This window comes from Delphinus delphis, chromosome X, assembly GCF_949987515.2.
Source record: "Delphinus delphis chromosome X, mDelDel1.2, whole genome shotgun sequence".
In the NCBI taxonomy this organism is placed as follows: domain Eukaryota; kingdom Metazoa; phylum Chordata; class Mammalia; order Artiodactyla; family Delphinidae; genus Delphinus; species Delphinus delphis.
Window position 1 is genome coordinate 8,632,149 of NC_082704.1, and position 13,390 is coordinate 8,645,538.

At 43.2% G+C, this 13,390-nt stretch overlaps 1 protein-coding gene across 1 annotated transcript; it reads right to left on the reverse strand.

Moving 5' to 3' along the window:
* Positions 1-1,709: 1,709 nt before the first annotated feature.
* LOC132418054 (exportin-6-like) lies at positions 1,710-5,363 on the reverse strand. The gene is given in 7 exon segments (XM_069540327.1): positions 1,710-2,111; positions 2,114-2,785; positions 2,788-3,374; positions 3,376-3,583; position 3,765; positions 3,806-4,121; positions 4,123-5,363. Coding segments are annotated over 7 exon segments (3,360 nt in total). The 3' UTR covers positions 1,710-1,776.
* Between the last annotated feature and the right edge of the window lie 8,027 nt (positions 5,364-13,390).

The following is a 13,390-nucleotide window of genomic DNA, read 5'->3' on the forward strand; positions in this document are numbered from 1 at the left end:
AATCAGTAAGACTTGAGTTCTAGTAACATCATTAATATAGACAGACTATCATTAATTTCTATACAACCTTGAGCAAGTCACTAAAACAAACTGAATTGCAATTTCCTCACATGATGAAATGGGAAAATCCAATTCATTTAAAAAAGATATTTGTTGAGAATCTACTGTCAGCCAGTGTCTTCAATAGATGGCTTACATACATTGTATCATTTATCCTTATAACAGTACTATGTAATAGGAATGATTATCCTCACTTTGTCCAAAATAAATAAATAAAGGGGCTCTGCCTATCTATCTCCCTGGGTTAAGAGGATCAAATGATGAAATTGTACTAGAAACTAGACTACAAAGCACTTCCCCAATATTGTACTTTAATTTTAATGTTTTGTTTTGACAAAGTACATCATGTCAGTAATTAAATTCTTGTTTATTTTTTTCCCAGTGTTTTGGTGGGAAATCTGAATCATGAAGACCATTGATCAATGTTTCTAGATTTGGATATAATGATTAAATTAGGATCATTTCAAGATAATTAATGAAATATTAAAAGAAGCTTTGAAGGAAAAATAAGTTTTAGATTGAATAAATGTCACTATTCTAGAAATATATTACATATGTGTATATATATATAATTAAACATTTGTGCCACAAACTAAAACAGTTAATGTTTTTATATATTTCAGACTTTGAGGACTTTTCATTTTAGCTCAGATACTGAAGAAAAAAGTATCTTTGAGAACTGTGAATTTATTTTTTCTTTAGAACATTTATTGAATTGTTCATTTGTTTTTGCATTTCTCTGAGAAATGCAAATTGACATCACAATGAAATGCCATAACTATTGTAAAAGATAGAACATGCCAAAAAAGATTCTTGTAAAATTGTTTTCATTGTGATTAGCTCATACTTTCATTATTCATCATGTGAGGAGTTCTTCTTAGAAGTTGATGAAATAGATGGCAATCCAGAAGTGCCATCTCTTTACCAAGGATGTCTAACTATTTTTATTGGACAAGTGTCACTTTTAAAGTTGACGAACAGCAAACATGAAGTAGTAATAACTAATGTTGAAAAATGAAGCCACCTAAGAAGCAAGAAATGATAGATGACATGGTGCATTTTTAGTACCATAAAAAGTTCAAAAATGAGGAATAGTTTTGGTCATGCCCTAGTTTTGATTTTTTTTAATACAACAACAACATAAGCATATTATTTTTTCATTAAGCTTCTTAGTTTCTTAGTATCACAGTGGAATGATGAGAAAACAAGAACAACAACAAAAATAACCATGAGTCTGCAAATCTCTGACAAAAAGCAGATACTTCAAGGCATTTGAGGGGGAGGGAGGGAGAGTCTTGACAGCAGTGCCAAGGTAGTTCCAGCATCATGCCTCTCCTTAGCTTGCTGGGCCGGGAGGGGTGGGGAGGTGGAATGGTGAGAAGGTGGCACTGTCACAGCTGTCCTTGGCGTTTCTGCCTCGCGACTGATACACGCATGATCTGCGTGGACCACCCCCCAGGATTTTCCGGTGCCTCCCCGGTACCTGGCCGCGTGACCCCTGCCTGCTCCAAACCCCTGGGACACCCCGGAGCCAGTTCTGCTGGGTGGGCGGCGGGAGAGGAGCGTGGAGGGGACGAGGGCAGGCGACGCCGCTCTGGGCATGAGAAACCGAGGAGAGGCCGAGGCCCATTTGGGAGACACCCGTGGCAGCAGGCGGAGGTGGTGCAGGTGGCAGCGGCAGGAGTCGGTGTCCCTCGGGCGGTGAGCAAGCTACACCTAGAGCTTCATGGTGCCGGGGGGCAGGCTGTCGTTGCAGAGTCTGTAGTAACGCAGGTCGTTGACCAGGCTGTACACATTCTGGGTGAATGAGGGCAGGTCCCCATCCATCTTGAAATTCCGCCCCAGCACATTTTTCTGGTTGGCATCCACACCGTCACAGCTGGTCAGAAACTCTGGGAGGAAGGCCGCGAAGAAGCCATCAAAGTCCACAGAGGCCATGCTGTAAATGGCAATGCCAATCTCCTCCTGCAGGAGGTCGTGGGACTTGTGAACCAGGATCTGGAGCAGCATGTTCACAAACTGAGAGAGAATGGTGGTCCGGAAGATCTTCTGTGGTCCAGCTTCTGCTTGGTGTTGAGAGTCTCCAAGTAAAAGAGATTTTATTTTAATAGGTAGACGTCAGGCTGGAGAAAGGACTGTCCAAAAGCCTGCATGATGGCACTGAACTGAGGCTCATCCTCCATCTGCTCCTCGGCAGTCCCGCTCTGGACACTGGCTAGGATGGTGGACTTGAAGAAGCACCTCCAGTTGTGATGGAGCGACCGGAAAAGCAGCTCAAACAGCTCAGCCTTCACATCAGGGGAGGGGCGCTCAGCGATGATGGGATACACCTGCTCTATGCACAGGGCGATGATGCTGGGGAGGAAGGGCTTGAACACCTGGCCAGGTTCCTGGACCACCACCTGCAGGATCTTCAGGAACTTCTCAACCACCCGGCAGCCAGTACTGCCTTCGTGGAGGATGCTCTCGGCCAACTGTTCTCTGGTAAACATATTGAGGAAAGTCTGTATGATCTGCTCAGTGAAAGGCACGCCCATCTGTACTCTAAGGCCTCAAAACAGAGTGGGGAAGAAGCTCAGCATCTCATCAGACACATCTGGCTGATGGATAAAAGCTGGAAAGAGGGCCAGTGAGACTTGAACAGATTCCTGCAGGGACTGGTAGCTGATCTGTTGGGACTTGGTGGATTCCCCAGAGATATTCTCCACGATATCTTCTAAGACACTGTCTGGTGGATAATCACTTTGGTGTCATCCAGGGGCATCTTCCTCTGCGGGGTGACAGCATTGGGCTTCAGGTTGCAATAATCCCGAGAGAGCACAGAGATGAGGCTGGCATGGTTGATGGAGTGCACAGGCCACTGCTGCTCGTTCTCTGGGATGTTTGGCCATGGAAGCAACAGGACGTTAGAGAGGGCGTGGCACACCAATACCTGAGCCTTGTCAACAAGCTGCTGGGTAGAGGCATCGGTGATTCTGTTGAATACTTTCTGTACTGTAGGGATGCTGATCAGAAAGACAGGTCGCACAGTGGTGGCCCGGGAGACCAGTAAATGGCACACAGATAGCAGCAATTTGTCTCGGACCTTGGTGCTGATCAGAGGCGTGACTGTATCTACGGTGGCGGAGATGAGCGTAACAAACTGCTGCATATTCTGCCGATGAGCCTCGCTGCAGTACTGTGCTAGCCAGTGAGAGTAAGCCTGCAGAGCAGCCAGGGACTAAGCATGCACATCAATGAGATCAGGCTTCAATACTGATGGCACGGCAGTCTCAATGTTGTACAGTTTTATCTGAGATCCATACAAAGTGACTGACCAACCTCTCCACCACAGTGAGGGTGTCCCTGAAGCGCACTGTGAACACGTCCCCGATGAAGTTCTCAGCTAGGTGGCCCACAGCCTGCAGGAGGGAGCTCAGGACTCACAGGGAACAGTGCAGCTGCTGGCAGTCGTTCTCTGCTGTGATGTTCAACCTGTGTCCTGACCCTGAAGTAAATATAAACTGCCCTAACCCCAGATAAACTTTTTTTTTTTTTTTTTGCTGTACGCGGGCCTCTCGCTGCTGTGGCCTCTCCCGCTGCAGAGCACAGGCTCCGGACGTGCAGGCTCAGTGGCCACAGCCCACAGGCCTAGCCGCTCCATGGCATGTGGGATCCTCCTGGACTGGGGCACGAACCCGTGTCCCCTGCATTGGCAGGCGGACCCTCAACCACAGCGCCACCAGGGAAACCCCCCCAGATAAACTTCTAAATTGTCCTGAAGAACTGGGAACAGTGTTGAGAAGGCGTGTGTGGGAAGGAGCTCCATCACTTTGGCCACTACCTCCAAGCTCTGGTGTAAGTACCACTGCCACTCTGTCTGCTGATCGTCATCCAGAGTTTTGTCATCCAACTCCTCCAACTGGGCCTGGTTGTATCTGAAGTGGATTCGATTCAACACCTCCATGAGCAAGAGGACTAGGGCGTCTTCGTACCTGTTGAGAACTGCCTCCCTGTCTCCTAGACGGCTTTTCGTTTTCCTTGTCAGATAGTCCAAAAAGAGCGTCCAGATATCCAAACAAGAAGTAACCTTCATGAGTAGGCTGATGAAATGTGTACTTGAACAAAACTGTCAAAAACTCCACCACAGGGAACTGGGAGTAGGACTCGATTCTTCTTAGGTGAACACTCACAAAGAGCTGCAGAAGGTCATTAAACTTCTCGATGTAGCACTCATTGAGTTCTTCTAGCCTTCTCTTCACCGTGTGGGCATTGTTATCCTTGGTGATTTTCTGCAGGTAGAAAGTCTGCTGGAACATACACAGTAAGTAGTCCTCGAATTCCATAGGCACACAGTTCTTGGACATGAGTTCATTGATGCAGGACATGGCCAGGACCCCAAGCCAGCTGCACTCCTGACCCAACACACAGTTCTGGCTGCTGCCGTTAACCGATGCCATCTTTCTGGCCTGGATGTCACAGCCAAAGCAGGCAAAGTGGAAGATGGCGGTAAGGAGGGACGGGATGATGCTGGCAGACAGAGGAATCCGACTGAAGAGATGGGCCAGGCACTCCAAGGCCAAGGAACAGATATACTCACTCTCCGCATCAAGGATGGGGATTGGCTGATTCAACAGATTGGCTGAACTAGGACTCTGCAACAGGTTACTCAGTAAGTCACCACTTTCTCCTGAGGTCGGGGATGGTGGTGGGGTGGTGGCAGGCACGCTGTGTTTGTCCCAGACAGTCTCCAAGATACCTGTCAGTAGCCCAAGCACTGTCTGCACCTGGTCCAGCAGCAGCTTTTGCAACTCCTCCTTCCGAGCCACTCTGAGGTCCTCAGCGGGACAAGCCAGCTCTTCTGAAGTTGTCTTCAACATGATCAGCCCGAGGGGAGTTGTCACAGGGGACTGGATCAACTGTAAAATGTTAGTAAAAAAGTCATGGTAGAACATGGGCCAATCTTGACGGCCAATGTCAACAATCACTTTGCAGAGCTTGTTCCAGATGAAGTAAGGTAAGGTTTTGTGGTGAGCCAAGAGGAGTTTGGACAGGCAGCTACGGATTTCCATCTTATCCTGAGATGGGACCCCAAGCCACATTTTATTGATCAGATTCTCAAAAAACGTTAAACTGTACATCATTACACAGTCATTCCTAGTGCTGGAGACAAAATACAGGCAGAATCTCCAGGCTCCTATTTGCTGAGCAAAGTTATCAAGAAGTTCCTCTATCTCACGTTTTCTTTCATTGGTTGTACAGTCGTGGAAAAACTCTGTCATCAGACTTTCCAGTGCCCCGAGAGAGGCTTCTTCAGATGCCATGCTGGCCGGGGAAGGGGGCTGGCTCTCGGGCTTCGGACACGTCCCGCTCGCACAGTTCAGCTCATGGTCCCGGCAGGCTCGGGAAGTCCCCTGCCCGGGCAAAGACAACCGCTTCCCCACCCGGGCCCCGCGGGGACCCTCTATAAAGAGCGCGGCCCCCCGGCCCACCTCATCGGGGACCCCCGGAACTATTCATCACCTCCCCAGGGAAACTGAAAAAGCAGGAAATGGGGCTCGGAGGCCGGCGAGGAGGGCAGCGGCTCGGGGCTCCCCGCCCGGGCCTGACCCCCGAGGGCAGACTCCGGGCCCAGGCAGGGGCTCCCCGGCCCCCGCGTTCAGAAGCGGCAGCGGGCCCTGCCCCGAGGCTGAAGGGGCCTCGGCGGCGGCGCAGCCCGAGCGGCCGGATCAGGAAAGGCCCGAGGGCCCGCGCTACCCTAGCAGCCTCAGCCCACACGGCCACCGCCGCCGCCACCCCCCCCCCACCCCCCCCACCCCGGCACCGAGCATCCCTGCGCGCGCCCACCCCGGAGCATCCCTGCGCGCGCCCGCCCCGGAGTGGTCCGCTCGCGCCGCGCGGCCACCCCCGACCAACAGCCCCAACGCGCCGGCCCCAGTTTTGATTTGTGGCCATTTCAGATGGACCCTTCTTTAGAGATAGAATAAAAATAAAATATCTCATTTTCTCCTGAAAATACCCAATATGACTATATAAGTGTGTATTTGTGGGCAACTGAAACACATTCCCTGCTAGTACTCCATAAACTGCAGGGGTCCATTGGGAACTGGGATTTGGCCTGCAGAAATCTGTAATAGCAATTTTAAGTGCTTGTAGGATAATGAGAAATTTTAGGTATTCTCAATAATGTCATTCAATGCAGTGTATCTTCATTTCTTTAATAAAAGAGGAAATTCCTGCTGATCAAGTGTTACATAGCTTAAGGCTCATTTGGGGGGATATAATGGCCAATGCCTAATTTATGCTCTTAGGGTTCATTTCAATATTAACCTTTTATGATTCCAATGGGGTTAGAGGCTTAATAGAATGAGGTGAAGTTATTAAAACCTATAACTTTATAATGCACACATTTCTCACTGTTCCCTCCAGACTCAGTGTTTCTTTTCAATTTGAAAGAGGCAGGGGATGATTTATCCATATGTTCTTCCCAGTTCACATTTATCTTTAATGAGAACTTTGCCAGTTAGTTTATTTTTGTAATTAATGATACTTTGCTCCTGAAAAAAATTGATATCAATCAGTAAAAATAAGAGAGCCTGTATATATACATAGAGTCCTCATGTCAGTGACTGTGTGTGTGTTTTGTATTTCTATGTAGTTTTAGAATCACAAATCATAACTTTCTTTTCCAGTGTTCATTACTAAAGGAAGTTTTGCAGAAATGCTGCCTAATACTTTCTGAAGGTCAACTGAAAGTGAGTCTGTGGCATGCTCAGATAAGAGAACGCTGCCTAGAGCCCTGCTATTCACATCATTAATCAGAAAGCGAGGAACTTAGAAGTCAGCCTGGAAATATGAGTTATGTGGGTTAGAGAAGAATGTATAATCCCGTTCAGTAGAGTGTGAAAGTTTCCATATATCTGCTACTCCTAAGTCAGTAATAGCTGAGGATGAAGCTTTATGAGCTTTTTAAATAAAATGGTATTCTTGATAATATAGGCCAAATCTCTCTGTAGCAGGATCCAAGGCCACAGTAAGTCACCACTCCAAATTGTTTTAGTAAAGGCATTATTTTGAGTATTGAGTATATTACATGGGTTGCCATGTAAATTTGTTTGAAGTTGGATCATTCATGAAAGAAGTAAAACACCACCAAATATTTTATGTTCCTCTGAACTTCAAAACAACTTAAAATATTTAGGGTGTTGGGATGATTGGCCTGGGGTGGGGAGGGGAGTGGCTAGGTAGAAATATGCTGAAGTCATACTATAGGCCAGATTGATTTATATATTATTTAATTTATTCAGCACAAACACATATGCACAGACATATGCAACTATTAAGGTAGGAGGTGTCATCATTTCCATTTTATGGAGGGGGAAATTGAAACTTGATGTTAATAATTTGCCCAAGATCATGAAACCAAAAAGTTGCAGATTGACTTCGAGTATTGCAAAGTTAATGTTCATTTCCCTACAGGAAATGTGTGCCTCGATATATCTTATTTTAGTAATATACACATATTTATCCCAATGAAATTTTTAGCTACTGAACAGACAACACCTTCACGTGGTTGATGTTTGCAGCCTCATAACACCTAGGCTCAAAGCTGCGCATCTAATTGGTGCCCAGTGGAGGGGGGTTAGTGGATTGAATTCATGAATACTGACCTCAAGTCTTAGCAATAAAATGTAAATGTAATGTGATGAATGAATATTTTGGAAAATGGTCCTTCAGTTATGAATATGAGGACAGATCCTGCCATCAGTAGTACATGTTCTGTGATCTATCTTCATCCTGCAGTTGGGAGGAACCTGCAAGTAGTCTCTCATACCAGCACCACTGGCAACACGGATAACCAGATATAGGCATGTGGCATTTAGTCGGGAAGCAGAGCTAAGCATACCGGACCATTTGAACATCATAAAAAATAGAAATAAAACAGTTGCAATAGTGGGAAAAGATCAAATGATTACTTTCACAATATACTGTATACTTCTTGAGGACAAGAGAAATAGTCTTAATTATGTCTGTATTCCTAGCACCTGGCACAGCGTAGGGGCTCATTTTTCCCCAAGACTAAAGCAAGGGAGTTATATAATCTCTCTAAGGCCATTTGGGTTCTCAGCTGACATCACGATTTTGCACGTTCTTCCCTCCACCTGCCACGTCTTTCCTGCTCTCACTTTCTCCATCGACCTTACCCTCTCCTGCTAATTTTCACATCTCAACTCATGTGTCACCAACTCCAGTAACTTTCCCTGACTCCTCCAGTGACACTTCAGTTCTCCTTTCCTAATATTCCAATTGTACCTGGAAGATACTTCTTAAAGATATAAGGGAAAGTTTCTACATGTCTGCAGAACAAGAGTTGGTTTTTTTTTTTTTTCTTGCGGTATGCGGGCCTCTCACTGTTGTGGCCTCTCCCGTTGCGGAGCACAGGCTCCGGACGCGCAGGCTTAGCAGCCATGGCTCACGGGCCTAGCCGCTCCGTGGCATGTGGGATCTTCCCGGACCAGGGCACGAACCTGTGTCCCCTGCATTGGCAGGCGGACTCTCAACCACTGTGCCACCAGGGAAGCTCTAATTTCATTCTTTTACATGTAGCTGTCGAGTTTTGCCAGCACCACTTGTTGAAAAGGCTGTCTTTTCTCCACTGAATATTCTTACCTCCTTTGTTGTACATTAATTGATCATAACTGAGTGGGTTTCTTTCTAGGCTCTCTATTCTGTTCCATTGATCTATGTATCTGTTTTTGTTTCAATACCATGCTGTTTTGATTAGTAAAATTTTGTAGCATTATCTGAAGTCTGGGAGGGTGATACCTCCACCTTCTTTTTTCTGCAGATTGCTTTGGCAAATTGGGGTCTTTTCTGGTTCTGTATGAGTTTTAGGATTATTTGTTCTAGTTCTGTGAGACCCAAATAAACAAAATAAGACATGAAAGAGGAGAAATAACAACTGATACCACAGATATACAGAAAAATCATAAGACTACTAAGAACAGTTATATGCCAACAAGTTGGACAACCTAGAAAAAATGGACAAATTTCTAGAAACATACAACCTGCCAAGACTGAATCAAAAAGAAACAGACAATTTGAACAGACCAATCAGTAGTAGTAAAATTGATTTAAAATTTTTTTAAAAAGATCCCAGAAACCAAAAGTACAGGTCCAGACCACTTCATCGGGAAATTCAATCAAACACTTAAAGAAGAACAAATACTTATCCTTTTCAAACTACTGCAAAAACTGAAGAGCGTGCAATATTCTCAAATTCATTCTATGAGGCCACTGTTACCCTGATACCAAAACCAGGCAAAGACTGTAAAAAAGCAAAAATTGCAGGCCAATATCTTTGATGAATATAGATGCAAAGCTCCTCAACAAAATTTTACCAAACCAAATCCAACAATATATAAAAAGGATCATGCACTATGAGCAAGTTAAATTTATTCCAGAGTCACAAGGATGATTCAACATTCACAAATCAATCAATGTGATATACCACATTACAAAAGGAAGAATAAAAATCATAAGATCATCTTAATAGATGCAGAAAAAGCTTTTGATAAAATCCAACATCCATTTATGATAAAAGCTCTAAACAAAGTGGGTATAGAGGGAACAGACTCCAACATAATAAAGGACATTTATGAAAAACTCACAGCCAACATCATACTCAACAGTGAAAAGCTGAAAGCCTTTCCTCTAAATACAGGAACAAGACAAGGATACCCACTCTCACCACTTCTATTTAACATAGTATTCGAAGTCCCAGAAACAGCAATCATACAAGAAAAAGAAATATAAAAGGCATCCAAATTGGAAGGGAAGAAATAAAACTGTCACTATTTGCAGATGACATGATACTTTTTATAGGAAACACTAAAGTCTCCACCCCAAAACTATTAGAACTAATAAATGAACCCAGGAAAGTCTCAGGATACAAGATTAATATATGCAAATCTGTTGCTTTTCTACAAACTAAACATAAACTATAAGAAAGAGAAAGCAAGAAAATAATCCCATTTAAAATTGCATCAAATATCTGAAAGAGAAATTAAGGAAACACTCCCATTTACCATTGCAACAAAAAGAATAAAATACCTAGGAATAAACCTACCTCAGGAGACAAAAGACCTGTATGCAGAAAACTATAAGACACTGATGAAAGAAATTAAAGATGATATAAACAGAAGGAGAGATAGACCACGTTCTTAGATTGGAAGATTAAACACTGTGAAAATGACTCTACTACCCAAAGCAATCTACAGATTCAATGCAATCCCTATCAAACTACCAATGGCATTTTTCACAGAACTAGAACAAAAAATTTCACAATGTGTATGGAAACACAAAAGACCCAAATAACTAGAGCAATCTTTTGTTTATTTATTTATTTGTTTGCTTGTTTGTTTATTAAAAATCTTTACTGCAGTATAATTGCTTTAAATTGTTGTGTTAGTTTCTGCTGTATAACAAAGTGAATCAGCTATATGTATACATTTATGCCCATATCCCCTCCCTCTTGTGCTTCCTTCCCACCCACCCTATCCTAGCCCTCTAAGGGCTCACAAATACCGAGCAACTCTCCCCATGCTATGCAGCTGCTTCCCACTAGCTATTTTACATTTGGTAGTGTATATATGTCAATGCTACACTCTCACTGTATCCCAGCTCACCCGCTCCCCTCCGCATGTCCTCAAGTCCATTCTCTACGTCTGGGTCTTTATTCCTGTCCTGCCCCTAGGTTCGTCAGAACCATTTTTTTAGATTCCATATATATGTGTTAGCATACAGTATTTGTTTTTCTCTTTCTGACTTACTTCACTCTATATGACAGACTCTAAGTCCATCCACCTCACTACAAATAACGCAATTTCATATCTTTTTTGGCTGAGTAGTATTCCATTGTATATATGTGCCACATCTTCTTTATCCATTCATCTGTTGATGGACACTTAGTTTGCTTCCAGCCCTGGCTATTGTAAATAGAGCTGCAAAGAGCATTGTGATATATGACTCTTTTTGAATTATGGTTTTCTCAGGGTATATGTCCAAGAGTGGGATTGCTCTGTCATATGGTAGTTCTATTTTTAGTATTTTAAGGAACCTCCATACTGTTCTCCATAGTGGCTGTACCAATTTACATTCCCACCAACACTGCAAGAGAGCACCTTTTCTCCACACCATCTCCAGTTTGTAGATTTTTTGATGTTGGCCATTCTGACTGGTGTGAGGTGATACCTCATTGTAATTTTGACTTGCATTTCTCTAATGATTAGTGATATTGAGCATCGTTTCATGTGTTTGTTGGCAATCTGTATATCTTCTTTGGAGAAATGTCTATTTAGGTATTCTGCCCATTTTTGGATTGGGTTGTTTGTTTTTATTGGTGTTGAGCTGCATGAGTTGCTTGTATATTTTGGAGAATAATCCTTTCTCAGTTAATTCAGTGGCAAATATTTTCTCCCATTCTGAGGGTTATCTTTTCATCTTGTTTATGGGTTCCTTTGTTGTACAAAATCTTTTAAGTTTCAATAGGTCCCATTTGTTTATTTTTCTTTTTATTTCCATTTTTCTAGGAGGTGGGTCAAAAAGGATCTTGCTGTCACAGAGTGTTCTGCCTATGTTTCCCTCTAAGAGTTTTAGTGTGTCTGGCCTTACATTTAGGTCTTTAATCCATTTTGAATTTATTTTTGTGTATGATGTTAGGGAGTGTTCTAATTTCATTCTTTTACATGTAGCTGTCCAGTTTTCCCAGCACCACTTATTGAAGAGGCTGTCTTTTCTCCATTGTGTACTCTAGCCTCCTTTATAAAGATAAGGTGACCATAAGGGCATGGGTTAATCTCTGGGCTTTCTATCCTGTTCCATTGATCTACATTTCTGTTTTTGTGCCAGTACCATACTGTCTTGATTGCTGTAGCTTTGTAGTATAATCTGAAGTCAGGGAGCCTGATTCCTCCAGCTCCATTTTTCTTTCTCAAGATTGCTTTGGCTATTCAGGGTCTTTCGTGTTTCTATACAAATTGTAAAAATTTGTTGTAGTTCTGTGAAAAATGCCATTGGTTAGTTGATAGGGATTGTATTGAATCTGTAGATTGCTTTGGGTAGTAGAGTCATTTTCACAATGTTGATTCTTCCAATCCAAGAACATGGTATATCTCTCCCTCTGTTTGGATCATCTTTAATTTCTTTCATCAGTGCCTTATATTTTAGTGCATACAGGTCTTTTGTCTCCTGAGGTAGGTTTATTCCTAGGTATTTTATTCTTTTTGTTGCAATGGTAAATGGGAGTGTTTCTTAACTTCTCTTTCAGATTTTTCATCGATAGTGTACAGGAATGCAAAAGATTTCTGTGCGTTAGTTTTGTATCCTGATACTTTACCAAATTCATTGATTAGCTCTAGTAGTTTTCTGGTAGCATCTTTAGGATTCTCTATATATAGTAGCATGTCATCTGCAAACAGTGACAGTTTTACTTCTTCTTTTCCAATTTGGATTCCTTTTATATCTTTTTCTTCTCTGATGCTGAGGCTAAAACTTCCAAAACTATGTTGAGTAATATTGGTGAGAGTGGATAACCTTATTTTGTTCCTGAACTTAGTGGAATTGGTTTCTGTTTTGCACCACTAAGAACGATGTTGGCTGTGGGTTTGTCATATATGGCTTTTACTATGTTGAGGTAGGTTCCCTCCATGCCTACTTTCTGGAGAGTTTTTGTCATAAATGGATGTTGAATTTTGTCAAAAGCTTTTTCTGCATCTAGTGAGATGATCACATGGTTTTTATCCTTCAATTTGTTTATATGGTGTATCACATTGATTGATTTGCATATATTGAAGAATCCTTGCATTCCTGGGGTAAATCCCACTTGATCATGGTGTATGATCCTTTTAATATGCTGTTGGATTCTGTTTGCTAGTATTTTGTCGAGGATTTTTGTATCTATGTTCATCGGTGATATTGGCCTGTAGTTTTCTTTTTTTGTGACATCTTTGTCTGGTTTTCGTATCAGGGTGATGGTGGTCTCGTAGAATGAGTTTGGGAGTGTTCCTCCCTCTGCTATATTTTGGAAGAGTTTGAGAAGGATAGGTGTTAGCTCTTCTCTAAATGTTTTGTAGAATTCGCCTGTCAATCCATATGGTCCTGAGCTTTTGTTGTTAGAAGACTTTTTTTTTTTTTTGCGGTACGTGGGCTTCTTACTGTTGTGGCCTCTCCTGTTGCGGAGCACAGGCTCCGGACGCGCAGTCTCAGTGGCCATGGCTCACGGGCCCAGCCGCTCCGTGGCTTGTGGGATCTTCCCAGACCGGGGCACGAACCCGTGTCCCCTGCATCGGCA